The sequence below is a fragment of the Dermacentor variabilis genome, chromosome 3, assembly GCF_050947875.1.
Source record: "Dermacentor variabilis isolate Ectoservices chromosome 3, ASM5094787v1, whole genome shotgun sequence".
NCBI lineage: Eukaryota > Metazoa > Arthropoda > Arachnida > Ixodida > Ixodidae > Dermacentor > Dermacentor variabilis.
In genome coordinates, this window is record NC_134570.1 from 204574076 (window position 1) to 204592245 (window position 18170).

The 18170-nt window shown below is 47.7% G+C and overlaps 2 protein-coding genes across 2 annotated transcripts in view; both read left to right on the forward strand.

The window, feature by feature from the left end:
• l(3)80Fj (lethal (3) 80Fj) overlaps positions 1-18170 on the forward strand; it is a 413275-nt gene that overhangs the window by 333427 nt on the left and 61678 nt on the right. Inside the window, exons 45-46 of the mRNA XM_075686799.1 lie at positions 2516-2659; positions 15039-15302. Of these exons, the coding sequence (XP_075542914.1) occupies positions 2516-2659; positions 15039-15302 (408 nt within the window). The remainder of the gene's footprint in view (positions 1-2515; positions 2660-15038; positions 15303-18170) is intronic.
• On the forward strand, positions 7240-9449 carry LOC142574399 (uncharacterized). The gene is made up of 2 exons (XM_075683492.1): positions 7240-7452; positions 7642-9449. The coding sequence occupies exons 1-2, from the start codon at positions 7247-7249 to the stop codon at positions 9308-9310; spliced, it is 1875 nt and encodes a 624-aa protein (XP_075539607.1). The 5' UTR covers positions 7240-7246; the 3' UTR covers positions 9311-9449.

Genomic DNA, 18170 nt, shown 5'->3' on the forward strand with positions numbered 1-18170 from the left:
GCCCACGGCAAGTTTGCATGACCCCCTTCCTTCCTTCCTTCTTCCTGCATCCCTCTGCCGTCAGCGTACAGTAAAATCTCGTAATTCACAACTCGTAAATTCGAAACTTCAGATAATTCAAAGTAGCCACTGTGGTTCGTCCAACAATGTATAGAAAGCAATATGCAACATATCCCACTAATTCACACTGAAGTCCATATTGCCACCGATAATTCGAACTCTGCACCATCGTGGATGTGGAGAGTGCTAGTGCGAGAGCACGTTGGTGACGCTGGCGTTGCCGCTCGAGCCGTGCAGCTTTGCTCTTTCCAGCTGGGGCCCTTCGTTGAGGCCCAACTGGAGAAAGACGCGTTTGCGCCAGGCCAGGCACGGCCAGCGCCTCTGTGGCAGGTCGGTTCTCTCCCTCTCTCAAGACCTTCAAGATAAAAATGTGGACGCAGTGCAGCGTGTTCTTTCTTTTTTCTTTTTTCCTGTTACATGGCGCCTGTGACATTTATCAACACTCACAATACCAAAAAGCAGCGCCTTTGAAATTCGGGGCTGTAACTCAAAGGAAAGCAGCGCTGAGATACGTGTATGGACACCACCTATACATGTTGTGGAACTCGGCAGCGTGCAGCTGGTGCAGCTACAAGAGTTCAATGGAGACCAATGTCTTAGCAGGTTATGGTGCACTTTGCGAGTGCATCTTAAGACACCAGCTCTTGCCGCATGCTATGGCGATGGCGGCGACGGCGTAAAGGCGCATTTATAGTCCAACATTCTCAGCGTGCGAGTGAACATAGCTTCCGGCCAGTCAAGCTGCACTGCTTGCGTTGCACCAGCCGAAATACCTTCCCCTTCAACGCACGCACTGTCGGCTGCTCTCTTTGGAGCATGTGCGGAACGATCACCAACCTGAATGCCGCTTTTGAATGGCTGTCTGTGACTGTCATTGAGGGCACCTTTTTTTTCTTTGTGCAATGCATTGTGGGTCGAAGCAGTCGGCGCAATGAACATGCGGATGGAGCAAGAGTCATCTCGACGTTGGGCATGTCGGCCCACGTTGGCCGCGTCTGGTTACGTTGGCGGCACCAGTGCTTCGAACTTGTTGTTCTCACCAATGTGACGTAGCGTGAGCTTGCGCGCTAATTCGCATGACGGAGTATTGTAATCATCAATGAAATTTTTCTCTCACTTTCAATTTTTGTAGCATACCCCCAGAATTCGAATTAACAAGCTTTGACTGTAAATGCAGTCAAGAGTCAGCATGCTGTCACATGATAGCTTCTAGCCTGCCATGTAAATCCAAAGCTAGTCTTGTGAGGGGTTGCTCGAAGGCACAAGAAGAGACTGATGTACAGCTACGAATGGCGTTCAGAATGTTCAAGGGGCCACCATACAGTGGTTTGCAATAGTGAACTAAGGTCATCCCGTACTCTCACTTTCGTTGGCGTGGCAGTTTGTCAGCTTTCTGAGTGCCTTGCAACTGCTGCGAATCAACTTGCTTTGATATGGAATCAAACTGTAGCTTTAGTTGCCAACACCTGACGACACAACTCCGATTAGGCCTAACAGTCGTGATGCAAATTATCCACTGGCTGATGTAACAATGGGCCGCGTGCCGCCACAAAAGCCTTGTCTCTAATATGTTCCAACGAGTGGCTCATCAGTTGTGATGACCACATGTACGGGTTAGAATGCCTTTGAAGTAGCGGTGGGTCTGTGGGCGACCAGCCGGCAACTAAGGCGTGCATGCGTGCCAAGTTCGTCTGTGTGCTTAGCTTGCATGTGAGCAGAAAGCTCCGCACTCTGTGAATCAGCATAAGTGAATGCTAAACATGCGTATCTGATACAATCTGCATGGCTTCTAGTGGAGAATCGATCTTCGCAAATGCTTTTCTGCTTTCCATACATACTGCCTTTGTGTTCCGTATGTCCGCGTAGCGTTAATTGTTCGATTGGTCTCGTTTACCTGGATGAACCTTGTATCGATCGAGATTGCACGCCATGGGAACACTGCGCACATTGAGATACCACCCACAGCCAAATTTCTAACTGAATATACACACATTCAAAAAACTACATAAATATTCAATGCACGAATCCAGTTACTTGAATGTTCACAATTCGATTCGAAATCAAATAATCAAGTATTCGCACACCCCTACTTATAATGTGAGTTGCTTGATAGCAGCCGAGAGGTTGTCTTTAAGGCACTGTGTGTACTTGGAAGAAAAGCAGCTCTAAGAGCCTTAACATTGGAGGACCTGCAGGGCCTGTGTTTTGTATCAGTCAATTTAGTTTTCCATTCTTGTCATCCTTCTTTATGAACTCGGGTGCTGCCACGTCAATGCTACAATTGATTGCAAAGGAAGATTGGGAAATGGAAGATATTTTTACCGTGTAAAATAACCCCAGAAAGCTGATCTGGAACTTCAAGATTCAGTACTTGTCATCAAAGGCAACATTTTGGTTTCTGTCTTGCTGTCATTTATTTCTTGCACTAATCTTGTTTCCTGTTTCCTGGTTACAGCTGACAACGCCTCCTGTGAACACCAAGGCCCTGTCGCATTTGTCAGCTGTGGCTGGAGAGTCCCTGTCGCGGCACCTGCCCAAAATCCTGCCGGCACTGCTGACAGCATTCAGTGCTTCGCTGGACACACCCAAACAACAGGAGGTGGGTGGGCTCACTCATACTGTGCTGGTGTCGCCCTGTTGTGCACATACATATGCTGCATAAACTGAATGTCCAAAATCGATGGATCCCACACACTATGGAAATCCATGTAAGGGAAGATTTCTGTGCTGTTTGCTTTGATTAACAATAATTAGTGGTGATGCTGGCAGCGAATTTGTAATTTCTTGAGAATTTAGTCCTATACAATAGTGATGAGTTGACGTTAAATGTTACCTTGCGTGCGCTGCTGCTGTTTGTCTGCACAGAACACAAAGGAAGAGGTATTTGCTTTGTTGTTGGCGTTGGCATATTTGGTGTTGTTTTGCGCCACATTTCATAACCTCCGAGAGGATCAAGCATTGTCATTGCCTCACGTGGCACATCGCATTGTGGCCAAAAGTGTTAAACATTAATTCAATTATTGGGCTATGCGTAATTCATTTATTGCAGCTAAACCTCGATATAACGAAGTAGGTAAAATGAGCAATTTGCTTTGTTATAGCAAAAACTTTTTGTATTGAAATTCAACGTTTTAGGAGCAGTAAACAGCGCAACACGACAAACAGAGGGACACAGACCAACTAACCAGCCCAAATGCATACTCTTCGACCTTTTATGCAAATAAGCAGTCGCCGATCGATTTTTCTCACATGGAGAAGAGCCACAGAATTTTCCGAATTAGTGGGCAATTGAAGAAAGCAAATTTGATGAATTGCGAGTCGGCGACGAATGATAGGGTTTCATGCTACGTCAACAATATCTTCACATTGGCGGTACGAATTGAGCAAAGCCAGCCACGCTTTCGCTTGCACTCCACCCCTGCTGCTGACGGGTCGCCCACACCGGGGCGACACTATCACGAAAAGCACCGGCAGCGAGGAGCACATGCTTCATCTGCCTGCCACTACAACGGGTTACCAAAACTTGAGATTATGCAACCTTCAATAGTAAACGCGTGGGAAGAGAACTTGCATGGTGTCATGCCATCTCAGCATGCTATTAGATTTGTCGGAGGATCCCACCGCTGTTAACAGTTGTAGGAGTTGTCGGACGATCTCGCCGCTGCCACCATTTGTAAGAGTTGAAGGTCTTAGAGAGGAACTTGGAAGGAACTAGGTGAACAAGGTTTATTTACATTATTTACATTTGAACATGGAGTACATTCACACTCTAGCATGGCTCCCAAATGGAGCCCGCAAGACGAAGCATACAGCAAACAAGCACACAGCTCACGAGTACATTGACGAGCACCCTCGTTATATCAACTTCGTGTTCCCTAGATCCCTAGGTGAGGCAAAACGTTTGACGTCAGCGTAAACAAGCCGCCTCTCTGCGGGTCGTTTTACAAACACACACGCGCACACAGGTTTCAGTGCCCCCTCCGCGGGCAGACGACCTTTGCAGCGGAGTCATCGTGGTGTCCATTGTCCTGTGTCCCCGTAGCCAGGTGGTCACGCCCGAACCCAGCCGGCGCCTCTAAATTCCAGAGCTGCCATAGTCCGCAGTTCTCCAAAGGACGTTCACGGTTGGTTAGCGCTGTCCTCACTGGTTCTCTGAAGGGCGCCACCACCCCGGATCGATCGACGCACCTTCAGCGGCTGAAATAGCTTTGAGAGCAGGGCCCCTGCGGGCCGATCCTAACAGCTCCTCCATGGCCCGGAAAATCTCGCCTGGCCAGTGCTGGCAACCGCTGGGCAGGAAGAGAATGGCTGGCGAGCAAGACTATGGCTTTGCTCTCTGCAACCCCTGCGCACTCGGAATGTCTTCAACCATCTCACAACAACTGGCACAGAAGAGTCGATCCCGGCAACACAGTACCACTCAGCGTGCAACCGCCCGGAATCAGCTGTTGACCCACCAGGCTTCCTATCAAAATTTCAATGCAAGCCATTCAACTGGGAGCCCCAAATTTTGCCCCAAAATTTTGTGCTGTCTAAGCGAGTGTTCATGTTCCTCTTGAGTTCGACCAAACCCGACCGTCGCGCTGCACAAGAGTAAAGGTTTACGCAGAACTGAACTGAAGGCTCTCAACCACCAATACCCAAACATATCTTAAGCAGCCTAACTTCACGAACAGTCTGTTCTTGCCCTATCACAGTGGCGTACTTATCTCACATACTGTTGCCACTGAACAGTCTGGCCAACTTCATAGGCACTTAATCACAAACGCGCTAGCTTTGTGGCCCCTATTCCGAACGCATGCTTGAGTCTTACGCAAACGTTTCATCACGCTTACTCACATTTGTTCCTTTAGTCCACACAGGACACGTTCCTTAAACGAACAATCAAACTTGCGTAACTTACACAACACAGAGGAACCTTTAAACAAATGTCTTCTAATAACTAGCTCCACGCACGCATACTAGAGAAGTCAGAATACGGCTGCCCTTAACACACACGAGCAATCCAGTCATAAACTTTCTGCTTCCTTCCGTCCGCACAGGACACGCGCTAAAGGAACTAAGAACACTTCTCAGTGCAAATCACTCACTGAAAATCTACGCGCTTAACCTTAGAAAATAAAAAAAACATTAAAAAAAGAAGGTTAGCTAATACACACGCGCGTTACCATAGGCCACTCAGCGATAACCTTTACCTTCAGGTTACTCGCACACAAAAAAAAGAAAGCCTATCTACTCATTAATTAACTCCTCGTGAAAGTAAAGCTTTACCTAAAATGCATCTTTCAAATCTCGGAGCTTCTCAAACCAAAACATAAACAAAGCTCATACGTTACATACTGAAAGAAACTTTAAATTGCGAAAATTTTCCAAATGCTCAAAATTAAAACAAAACAACACTTTTTTTCTTCTACGGAAGCTCTCTTGGCCTCCTGTTCCAAACGCTTACGACTAACTCATACTTTTGAGCCGTACCCGAGGTGGTTGCAGTTCAAGAACTACTCTGGCTACCCAGGAACAACAAAAGGGCTGACACACTATCAGCTCCTTCAAGACGTTAGTCTCCAGCCGATTTGCATCCTGGCACCACGCTTTCATCGCGAACTCGACTGACCTCGTCTCGCCTTGCCACCTTGCGCTCCTTCGCCCTACACGCTGAACTTCGAGAAGAACGACGGACCGACAAGGTGCATAACTGCCCCGTGCCCTTTGTCCGCGTCCGTGCAGGACATGCTTCTCGGTCTCTTTTTGACCGGTGGCTCGAACGTCCTTGATGCGACAACATCGTCAACGACGACCGCACCTTTCTTTTTCTTGTGCCCTGGCTTTTTGAGTCTTTCGCCGTCTTTGGCTGCGCTACATTAGCCACCGCATTCCGATCTTTAGTGCGCTTCTTTCTGCGGCGCTTTCTCTTTGAACTCCCTCTCATGTCGCCTTCTCGGGCCTCGTGCTGGCCGGTACACATTTCGTCGGCCCGGATCGGTCTATTACCTGCACAGTCTGAATGATTCCTGACTAAATCATAGCTCTCGTGGCTACCTAGACTGGCGGAGAGCTGCACCGATCCCTGAACAATGCAGTTGTCTTCTCTTGAGCTACGCAGCTCGCAATCCTGAGAACTACCCTCATCTGTATCGTCCAGCTCGCACTGCACTTCGGCACGCAGATCTGACTCGACATGGGTGCTCGTGCCTGTCGGGTCAGCAGTACTTTCTACTTCGCTAGCAACCTCGCTAACATTACCGTATTTACACGATTGTAAGTCGACTCGAATGTAAGTCGACCCCCCATATCGCTTGACCGGAAAAAAAAAGAGAGAGAGCATACCCGAGGGCGCATTCGATAATGAAAATTTATTAGTAGCTGACATGGTCACTGGACTACTCGTCTTTACTAGTGCTGTCATCTTTGCTGCGGTCCCACAGCGCGTCGTGGTCCAGCAAAATTTCAAATTTGGCAAACGACCGCACCAGGACATTTTGCAGAACAGCAGCCCACGCCAAATGCACCCAACCACACGCACCCGTCAGGGAGGCTCTTTTGACAGGTCCGGTTGGCGTAATTTCGCAGTCTTCTGCCGCCAGCCACTCGTTGTACTCACGGCGGAGCAGAACCTTAAGGGGGGACGCGGCTTTCGCATCGCGAAAAATGACCGAAAAACCGATTTTTCGAAAATCACATTTTCAGTTTTTATAACCCTTTCTCTACCTGATTCCAAAATATCTTCCCTGAAAACAGCTTAGAAGTGCTTTAAAAAAATTGTTGTATCAGCCACAGCGACGAGAAGTTTTGCAGAAATCGCAAAAAGACGGTGTTTTTCAAGCCACGACATCTCCGTAACGGCGCAACCGAACGCCGCCATCTTGGTCGCAACAGAAAGAGCATTTCTTCAGCTTCAAATCTGCCGCCTTCCCGGCCTCCTCCGAGCGAAAACAAATGCAGAAAAAGCAAAAGTTTCGAGGTCTCACGGAGGTTCCTGATTGGCGGCGCGCGCCACATGACAGCGGCGCGCGGCCCCGTTGGTCTCCGGAGCGGTTGCCCCTAGCAACGGCGGGCGAAGTGCCGCGCGTCGTCTGCTCTTCCCGAGGCTACGTTCTCTATCGCCCGTATCACGAGCCTCTCCATAGTTTCGGTAGCGGCTCAGAAGCTCTGTGGCGTAGTTTCGCGTTGGATCTCGGCTGTGATCATGGATCGGCGACGGCACAAGAAGAAATACAAAACTTCGCATCAATTTGGCAGCCGTAAGCGCAAGTCTCCGATGCCCAAAAGTAAAGCGTCATCAAGAGCTTCCAGTGCTGATTCTGCTGATGTTCAGTGCGGCGCGGACATCGTGGACACACAGCAGCAGTTCCCTCAATGTATGGATGCTTCGGACCCACAACCAAGCACCTCGCGCGCCGACATCTCGGACCGGCGACGACGCACCTCGGACCCGCGACAAAGCACCTCGGGCGCCGACGTCTCGGATCCGGGACCAAGCACCTCACGCGCCGACGTCTCGGACCCGCGACCAAGCACTTCACCCGCCGACGACTCGGACCCGCGACCAAGCACCTCGCGCGTGGATGAAACGCAGTCGAGATTCGGCAGTACAATTCAGGCTCACTTGGAACCGCACTACATATCGATAGAAGCTTCTCGTGGGCGAGCCGAGATAGTGCAAGCATCACTCAGTTCTGTTTCGGCGACCGAAAGAAAAATGAAGCTCACAGGTGAGAGAGGAAGTTGTGCCAATGTGGAGCTGGCGGATGAGTTTTTGGTTGTGCAGGTCACAGCATTGAATGCTTTGTACAAGAATGCCTTGTGCCAAGAATGCTCTCAGCCGGGACTGACTGTTCATTTGGGAACAAGGCATGGATTGGCTGCACGAATACTACTGACCTGCAATGCCTGCGGCGTTGTTGCAAGTGAATGGTCATCGCCGCGAGTAGAGGGTGGTAAGGCTTTTGACGTGAATATGCGTGCAATGCAAGCAATTAAAACCACCGGCAGAGGGGCAACTGCACTGACTGACTTTTGGTCAGTAATGAACGTTTCACACAGAGGCTTGCACCATAAGACATTCCAAAGACACTTGAAATCAAAATTCAGGCCTGCTGGTGGGATGGCTGCAGCAAGTCTCTTTTCTGATGCTGTGGCAGCCGTGCGGAAAGTTTACAGCGAAATGGACCTGGCATTCACAAAAAATGTGACGGTAGTCTACGACGGCACATGGATGACACGTGGTCATGCATCCCATATTGGTGTGGGCACAATAATTGAATTTTACACTGGTCTGGTGCTTGACTGCGTTGTGCTCTCGAACAGATGCCATGGATGCACGCTTGGGCCGAAAGAAAACGATGAAGGCTACAGTGAATGGAAAGAGAATCACGTGTGCCAAAAGAACACCGATGCAAACTCAAGCCGTATGGAGGTCGAGGCAGCGTTGATCTTGTTCAGAAGGTCACTGGAAAGGAATGACCTCCGCTACACATGTGTTGTTTGTGATGGGGATAGCCGTACCTTCCAGGCCCTTTGTGAAGACAAGGCTTATGGCTTCATTACATTCAACAAAGAGGACTGTATCAATCACGTTAAAAAGAGGATTGGTACAGCCCTGCGAACACTTGTCTCAAAAAGCAGAAGAAGTAAACCAATTGGAGGGAAGGGTGGCCTGACCCAAGACCTAATCAAAAAGCTCACCAATTATTATGGCATGGCCATACGTAACAATAGTGAAGTAGATGATATGCAAAGGGCCATAATGGCAACATTTTATCATATCACTTCAACAGATAAAGACCCTCATCATGAGCTCTGCCCTCCAGGTCCCCTGAGCTGGTGCAGACACCAGGCTGCAGAAGCTGAAGGTAAAGCTCCGCCAGAACACAAGTACAAATTGGCAACACATGTTTCAGCTGCGTTGCTGCCTGTGTATCAACGCCTCTCGGATCCTCAGCTACTCAGCCGTTGCCAAGGCAAGAAGACTCAGAATGCAGCCGAGAGTCTCCACGCTGTCATTTGGTCAATTCTACCAAAAGAGCAAAATGCTTCATTGATCGCAGCAGAGACAGCTGTCAATGAGGCAGTCTGCAAGTACAATGCTGGAACGCTTCGTGCATACAGACAGTTTTGTGCCTCACTTGGCTTGAAGCCAGGAAAGCATTCCCTTCAAAGAGCTGCAGAAAAGGATGCCCTACGAAAAAAAAAAGGCATCGAAAAAACATCAGATGAAAGGCCACATGCCCAAGAAGCCCCGCTGTGCTAAGGACACCAAGGACTACAATCCTGGTGCATTTTAGGAGAGTGGAGGCAAGGCAAAACTTTGAAGGCCTTTTTCTCAAAACTGTGTTTTTGCCTTTCTGCTCAGTTTGCGGAGCTGATTTCTTTGTTACCGTTTGGCCTATTCTGACTCTGTTTTTTTTTTTTTTTTTTTTTTTTTGTCTTGTTCCTTGGGCTACAGTGCAGGCCGTGACATTCTTGCTTTTGGGCCTTGACGTTTTATAAATTTATGATGTGGCTATTTGTTCACCTTGAAAGTGTGCTTGATACGAAGGTAACATAAAAAATGACACTACAAAAAAATTTGTGTTGAAAAAAACAAAAGCAAGAATGTCACGACCTTCAGCGTGCATTTAGCTATGCAATCAGTACTTAACAAGCCTTCTATCACGTTTTTTATGTTCCCCAGGCTCTTCACAAAGTTCGAGGTTGAAAAATTCTGCTCAATCAAATTTAATAAAATGTTCTTAAGGTATCACTCTGAAACTTTTATGGAAGCATCAGGGAGACATTCTAAACATTTGTGCCAATTTTAATCAAAATCTATGAAGAAATAAGGAAGTTGATTTTCAAAGCCACGTCCCCCCTTAAAATTAAGGCGAAGGTCCGGGCTTGTTTCATGACCACGTTGCACTTCAATGGCAGGGACCGATCACGCATTTCAGCGACGTACGCTGCAAGCTTAGCCTATACCTCCGGAAAGCGTCCAGACTTCGGCACGTGGGAAATTTCTCACTTGCTGTCACAGGGTGAAAATTTCGCTTCGCTGCAGTCGCCACTCTTACACCACCCGTTTAGAAACATTGAAATTGCAGCCCGCTGCGCAGTGATATGTTTCTTCGGTGTAAAGGATGGCAGCCCTCTTGAACGCTGCTGTGAACGAGTGCCGAATGGTTAGTGGGCCTGGAGCACCTCGTCGCTCTCACTCTGACCTTTAACGGCCTCTGTTGCCACTAAGGCATCTTTAGCTGCTAGCACTTCGAGTTTACTTGTGAACGTGCTGCTAGTCTCGCAGGTGCTACTACTTTTCTCGGCTTTCAACTGAAATCTGCTATTGACTTCCTCCCACTTTCGCTGCGTCCAGCCTACAGATTTCTCAAGCCGCTGTTGACTTCGCTCGATTTCCTGCTCCAAACCTTGAATCTCCTTGTTCAATGCGGCAATGTACTGCCTCGTTACTTCTGTTAGGTCTTTCTCCTGCGAAATGCTTTTCAGTTCCTGCCTAGCTTTTTCCTGTTCTTGCCTAAATTCTTCCTGTTCTTGCCTAATTGCTCCCTGTTCCTGTTTTTTGATTAGAATTCGATTACCAATTTCTTCTATTAATTTCAAATCATTGTTACTTTCGAGAATGGTTTTACGAATCTCTGCTTCTGTCAAGTCCTCCTCTACGTTTACCTCGATCTTCTCACACAACCACAACAGGTCAGCTCTCGTCAAACACTATAGGACCATGGTCACTACTTTAAGCTTTGGCTCTGCTGTCACACAATACTTGCTGCGATACCCACGCAAATAAAAATACAAGTAAAAGATCCCCAGCGAATCAAATCCAAAAACACAGAGAAATTGAAGCCAGGTAAATCTTACAGCCAAAACCAAACGCTTACCCACTGAAGCAGCACCATATCACCAGTCCTTCTCCGCCGTACCCAGTCAGTTGCAAGAGGTGGTCAATCCCAAGTTGCCTCCAACTTGATCAGAATACCGGTCAGTCACCATGTACCAGCGTCCGTGAGCAGCCGTTGCTGTCTCCTGAGTCGTAGGCCGATCTACGAGCCGTAGGCCGATCTCTGAGCCGTAGGCCGATCTAGGAGCCGTAGGCCGATTGCACCGCTGTCAACCAGTTATTAGATTCGTCGGACGATCTCGCCGCTGCCACCATTTGTAAGAGTTGAAGGTCGTAGAGAGGAACTTGGGAGGAACTACATGAACAAGGTTTATTTACATTATTTACATTTGAACATGGGGTACATTTACACTCTAGCGTGGCTCCCAAATGGAGCCCACAAGACGAAGCATACAGCAAACGAGCACACAGCTCACAAGTACATTGACGAGCACAGAGCACGACGACGAGCACCCTCGTTATATCCACTTCGTGTTCCCTAGATCCCTAGGTGAGGAAAAACGTTTGACGTCAGCGTAAACAAGCCGCCTCTCTGCGGGACGTTGCACACACAGGTTTCAGTGCCCCCTCTGCGGGCAGACGACCTTTGCAGCGGAGTCATCGTGGTGTCCATTGTCCTGCGTTCCCGTAGCCAGGTGGTCACGCCCGAACCCAGCCGGCACCTCTAAATTCCAGAGCTGCCGTAGTCCGCAGTTCTCCAAAGGAAGTTCACGGTTGGTTAGCGCTGTCCTCGCTGGTTCTCTGAAGGGCGCCACCACCCCGGATCGATCGAAGCACCTGCAGCGGGCTGAAATAGCTTTGAGAGCAGTGCCCCTGCAGGCCGATCCTAACAATGCTCACTCCTTGCACCTGCAGCAGATTACCTCTAAAGCAGGGCACGCGGCTGCGTATGCACTCAGAACCAAGCTTGCGGCCATGCGCAGCCACGGTCGAGACATGCGGCCATGGCTGTGCACTTACCTCCCCCCCCCCCCCCACCTCCTCACCCCGCCCCTCGCATGAGCTTGATCGCGTTACCTCGAGCTCACTCCGCTCCCTCTCTTTCCCTTTGCTCATGCATAAAGGCGGCACTCGTGCTTGAAGTCACCATCTTTCTCTCACCCTCGCACACTCTCACCTAAGCACAAGATGTGCGAGGCACGGTCGCATCTTATCGCACTTGGACTTTCTATGGCACACTTTGTCGGCTTTTGGAACTGACTTCCGGTTGGAACCAGTTGTCCTCGTTTCTTGTCTACCCCAAATTTGCCTTTTTCCTCTCTGCTGCTTGGTGCTCCGACACATCGTGGTCTCTTTGTGCTTGGGCTTTTCCCTCCAGTTGTTGCGTCAATCGGTGACATCCAACATCTCACAGACGCTGTTAAATTTGAAAGTGGCACTTAGCTTGCAAAATATTCAAGTCCGTTCCCATTCACATCTAACCCTAGAGAACAAATAAAATGTGTTCAACGTGGACTGAATTGCACAGCATACACGAGTCTTGCACGCTGCTGTCGCAACAGTCTTTCTGTGAAGAGAGGATGTTGGGTGTGGTGGTTTTGCTAAATCTAAATTGTAACGTCAAAATCTGTCCCAAATTGGGCTTGGGGTCAGATGCATTTCGGCTGCCCATGGAGACCTAAAATGTAGGCTTGTGCAAATACCAATTTTTCAGTTTGAAGCGAAGTCGAAGCGAGTAGTTCTAATAGTTGTGGGATTTGCATAAAACCTTGACATAAGAGCCAGATGTTGACATATCTTACAAAAAGTTTGTTCCTTGCTTGGAAAAAACGAAGCTGGTTCATTTCTGGGGCCTGATCACTGATGTGTGGCAAACCTCTCTTAACGGTTTGCAGTCCACTGCCACGCACGCTTGGCTTGGATGTTAGGCGTTGCCAGCACTGTTTTGCTTGGTGCCGGCCAACAGTTATGGCCTAGTGCCATTTCAATGAACATATATTCACAGTTATGTACGGCTCTCTTACGATCGCTGCAAATAATATGTTTGAATAATCGAGCAAATACAGAAATCAGATGAATGTAAACAAATTTATCGTGACCTTCTCTCTATACGATGCGACTTGCTGACCAAAACAGAAGTTTTTGTTACACTTTTTGATATTTACGTACCATACTTTTGTGTGTAGACACACCAAAATTAGTATAATCAAGGTGTGGGTTATGTGTGAATTTCAACCTGAGGTGTGGTTTCACGGCTGTGTGGCCCGTACTGCCCTGAAATGGCCTTCAGGGTAAAGCGTTCCACTGTCAGCATCACTGAAGAGGTGAGGAACAGAGCTGCTGGCCAAAGATACAATGTGGATAAATCATGCATCCGCTACTGGAGATACTGAAATTCAAGCCAAAGCGAATGTCAAATAGCGCGATATTGTTAGAATATTAAAAATATAGAATAGTTGTCCAAGCCTCACTAAAATGTCATTCACAGAAACCCATGTTCGTACAAAGCTAAATGCGGCGGCGCTCCAGTTCGGCATCTCATGTCTGGAGCTACTCAGTGAAAATATCTAGTGTCGTCCACACTTTCTTCTAGAATGCGTATCGAACCGAGAAGCCGTTTGCATTCTTGAAAGAGGCTGGCGATCTGCTCTTACCACCTATGTACACAGTGAGCAATACCAAGACCCACACTGTGCTTTTTTCTTCCATTACATGTGCTGCATATCAGATTCAATGTCTTGTTTAACAGTTTCGCACTTTAAAAATTTTTCTATATATCTGTGCACAATTTCTGTGGGTAGAGCAGATAAATATTGAAAGTGAACTGAAATATGGTCATTATATCTGGGACCACCATGAGTGGGTTCAGCCTTACGTGTATCAAATAATGTAAAAAGGCCTTTTTACCAAACAAATTCTTTGAAACCTTCATATTTCTGTTGTAAAATTACAAGAGTACAGTAGAACCTCATTCATACGTTTTGGGAAAAATTGTAAGAAAAACGTATTAACCGGGAAAACGTACGATCAGAATAACTAAAAACAGAACTGTTGTTGACATCTACGTAATGCGAAGCATCATGCGGATCGTTGCAGCGCGCAACGCCGATGCGTGTCGTGCTGGTGGTGCTCCAGCAGCCCGAGACTCATTTTGTTATTCTCCCATTGCGTTGTGTTTTAAGGAGCCGGGAGACCAAAATGAAATCGCACTGGTGCGTGACGCCGCCTGCAACAGGGAACGGCAGAACATTTGGATTATCGCCTACTAAAAGCATGCAGTATGCGACCAATGGTACTACGCACCATGCGGTGTAAAACAGATAGGTAAAGATGCTTATCGCAGTAGGTTTGGCAGCGATAGCTGTGAAGCCGGCGTGCGACAACCCGGGCGATACTGAAATAAAAAACTGTGTGCTGTTTTCACGTGAGACGGGCGGCTAATATACTGTTCTCGGTCATGCGCACCTGACTTTTCTTGTTAACATCGGATCTACTGGCCGGAAAACGTATACGATCGCAGTCTGCAGCAGGGAATGGTGTGTTTCGGTTATCGCCTATTAAAAATGTGCACTACTATTCCGACGGCACCACACGATGTGAAAAAGATAGGGGAAGATGCTCATCACAATAGGATTGGCGGTAATAGCTGTGAATGCCGCGTGCGATGACTCCGCAGAAGATTTGCTGGTACCGAAATGAGAAAATGAGTGCGCGCCAACATTTTCATGTGAGACGTGCAGGCGAGTATTGCGCTAAAGCTGCCATGGCGGGCAACTGTATACTTTTCTCGATCGCACGTGACTCGCGCATTTTCTTGTTTCCATGGGATCTAGCAGTTGGAAAAGGTGTCATAAGATCCCACTTCAGCGATGTACTGAACTTTGGTGCCGAAAAGTAGTGTTTTCTGGGAACTGATGAACCGGTAAAAAATGAGCATAACTCTATTGGGTCATTTTTTGTATTGTCGATTGCGCACATTGGCGCTGGGAAAACGTACGTAATGGGAGTGTGTCAACGGGGATCTACTGTATTTGGTATTTGGTTCAGTATTCTAACGTTGTTTTACTCGAATATTTGTATTTGATTTCATTTTAAGATTTCGCTATTTGAACACCTGCGTGATGTGGGGTCAATGCCTGGCCTGCAGGAGCTGGAATATTGCCAAGCGGTGGTGCTGTCGGTGGTGGACGAGGCCGGAGTGCAGACAGTAGTGGAGCAGCTGCTCGCGGGTGCCCGGCAGCCCAGCCAGCGCCGTGCGGCTGTGGCCCTGCTGTGCGCATTCTGCGCCCATTCCAGGGCGCCCCTCACCCCGCACGTGCCTCAGCTGCTTAGGGAACTGCTGCGTCTGTTCACCGACACGGACCGCCACGTGCTACAGCTTGCTGGGGAGGCTCTCGCTGCCGTCACCAAGGTAAGCGACGTGACGCACTGGGACTGCGTTGGGTCTTCTCTGGCCAACGTCTCACAAAGTCTTGCTTGGTCCTGAACTTGTACATTGTTTTAGATACTGGTCACATATGGCATCACTCCGATGGTGTTGTTGTGAGGTGTCTGAATGTTAAACTGCCAATTTGTCACTGCCCCTGTGCTGCCACATATCAACAAAGTGACATCAATCGCTTTTCATTCACTGTCACACATCATCCAAAGGTGTACATGGCATGCTGCTTTGAAAGTGTTACCTGTGCACCGACGCTCTTTTGCAGGCATGTACAATTTGGGCCTGATCAAAGCGCTCTGACATGTTGCTTTTTGGCTCTCTGATATTCATGTCAAGCTTATCAAACTACTTTGTGTTTTACAAACACAAACAAATCATATTTTACATAGTGGCTCATGTTGCACAAGTGTAATTTTTCTTTTTTTTTGTACAACAATAGACTTCTGTCAATTCGACACCGGTTAATTCAATTTTTTGGTCAATTTGATCCCAACCGCATGTCCTGGCCGTCTACAATGCAGTTCCAAAGTTTCAAACTCTCATTATTTTGATCCCAAAGCTGGCCTTCGCTGTATAATTCGAACTTGACCAGTCAGCACGCGCGTGCGTGACACCTATGGTGAATCCAGTAGTGACCCCTTTAGGGAACAGTGGATGCGTCAAACGCACGGAAAAATTTCCAGTCAAAAACACCTATTTTCGGCCTTCCCTAGGAAGATTTTCAACAAATAACCATAGCTCGAAATGTCTGCATACAGTATTTATCCAATTATAATGTGTGCCTTCTTTTTTTTTTTCAAAACAAAATATTAGGCCGACAACTGCCTGCATGGTCGATTACTGCCTGCATGGTGCAATCGAATATGAAACCAAAAACCACCTTTGGGACATTTGTATGCCTTGCCGCATAAGGTACTTGTATTGTGGCAAAGATGGGTTTCAAAACTGCGGTGAAGTTGGCTTTAGAAAACCACCCATCACTTGTTGGATCTGGAGGGCAATCCCAATTGCTGTCCCCCAGATTTTGGACCTTGCCGTTGAGTCTGGGAGTTGGCCGAGTTTGAGGAGGACTTTTAGATGAAAAACTGGAGGTTTATTTACGTTATTTACAGTGAGAGTACAAAGAAATTAACAGTCATAAAATCATAAGGGCCGGCAGCAACTCGGACGCTGCGGCCCGTGGCAAGAAGCTCGAAAGAGATGAATGAAGGAATGCTCCCCTGCTGTTCCCGGTCTCTGGCTTTTTTAACCCCTTCGGTGTCTCGAAGTCATGTCACGTTCGGCCAGTTGGCGAGCCCGTTCAGGTGGCGTCATTTTCGGCCAATAGTAGGCGCCCGTGCGAATGTAAGTCACACCCGGCGCAAAAAGTCGCTCCTTGGGCTCCAATTGTCCGAGGGATTACTTGTCTGGAGTATTGCCTTCCTGGTCTGCAACTGCTGTCACAAAGGCGGATGGGGGGATTGCTGCCAGGGCTTCACGGTGCATTACAGCGTCGTTGCCTCGCAGCTTGCAAGCACTCAGCATAGGCAGGCGGTTTGTGCTCGAGTGACCTTTCAGAGCCGCGAAGCAGCTTGGCTCAGGACCCACGTTACCTGGAACCATGCCAGACTCCCGCTACACTTTCGGGAAGAGTCAATCAGTGGGACAATAGCTCCACATGTGGCGCACGAGGTGGGGGATGCCAACTCGTTTGGACGTGCCGCGCCTCGGAAACGTGGTAGACGTGCTTCTGCTCTCCTTAATTAGGCGTGACGCTATTGGATGTGGTCTGGTGAACTCGAAGTAGGCTCAGGGAAAGGGCCCGTATCTAACACACTGTGCATCACATATGTTTCTTTCCAAAAATCTGGGGTACGTAACATTTTTACATTGTTTATGAGCGTTACTGTCACTTCTACTTTAGTTCTCTGCTTTGGAGGCATGTAAAGTAGGTGCCATATTGATTTGGAGGCATGTTAGAATCAGGTAGATACTGTAGATACTGGCAAATGACTCAGTGGTGTGTTCTGGCCTTTTTCTGTGTCATATAATTTGACCCATCAGATAATCCGATTGGTTTTGTCGGTCCCATATGGGTCGAATTAACTGAAGTTGACCGTTCAGTCGCCTTTGATGGGACCTCCTATGAAACTAATCAAAATATCGAGCGAATCAAATTAATGAAGAGATAGAAAGAATGCCCACACATGCCACTGTCTTATTCGGTAGTGTTTGCCCTATTCTAACACACCCCTAAATCTTAGTGTGCACCCAGTCTTTATGGGTTCAAAGCAAAAAAGTCAAATGTAGAAATTACATAAAAGCTTCTAGATGAAGCTATACCCTATTTACTTGATTCTAACGCGCCTTCGATTGTAAGGCACACCCGTTTTCTGTGACTAAAAAAACATGCCTTTACAGTACCGCGCATTTCATTCTTTCATAGAGAAATCCAACTTTTTCTCATTTGGAAAAACTAAGATTTACTCCCAATTCACTAAAATTGGGATGAATAAAAGAAGTTGCAGTTTCTGCCGAAAGGCAAAGCATTGATTGCGATAGCAAATTAGTAGACAACTATACCAAATTAGAATTGTAGTTTTAATGGCAGTATAAATCATTCACTTACTAACTAAATTAATGAGCACAGTGTCATGCACACACAAGCAAACATGAACACGTCTAACTGGATGACAGAAGTAAAGCTGATTCCACTTCTTGGTATATGAGAGCCCGTACTCGTGACCGCTTCGAAGAATACATCCTGCTGTAGGCCTCCAGTACCTTTGACTTGTTCTTCAATATTGTGGACAACGTCGAGGGGGGCGCGCTGTGCCTTTCAGCCTACTTGGTCTTGGA

What these genes read in the sequence shown, in the direction of transcription:
- LOC142574399 (XM_075683492.1), top strand. Translation starts at nt 7,247, where the DNA reads ATGGATCGGCGACGGCACAAGAAGAAATACAAAACTTCGCATCAATTT. An exon ending in GACCCACAACCAAGCACCTC is followed by an intron (nt 7,453 to 7,641) that starts GCGCGCCGACAT and finishes AACGCAGTCGAG; the next exon opens with ATTCGGCAGTACAATTCAGG.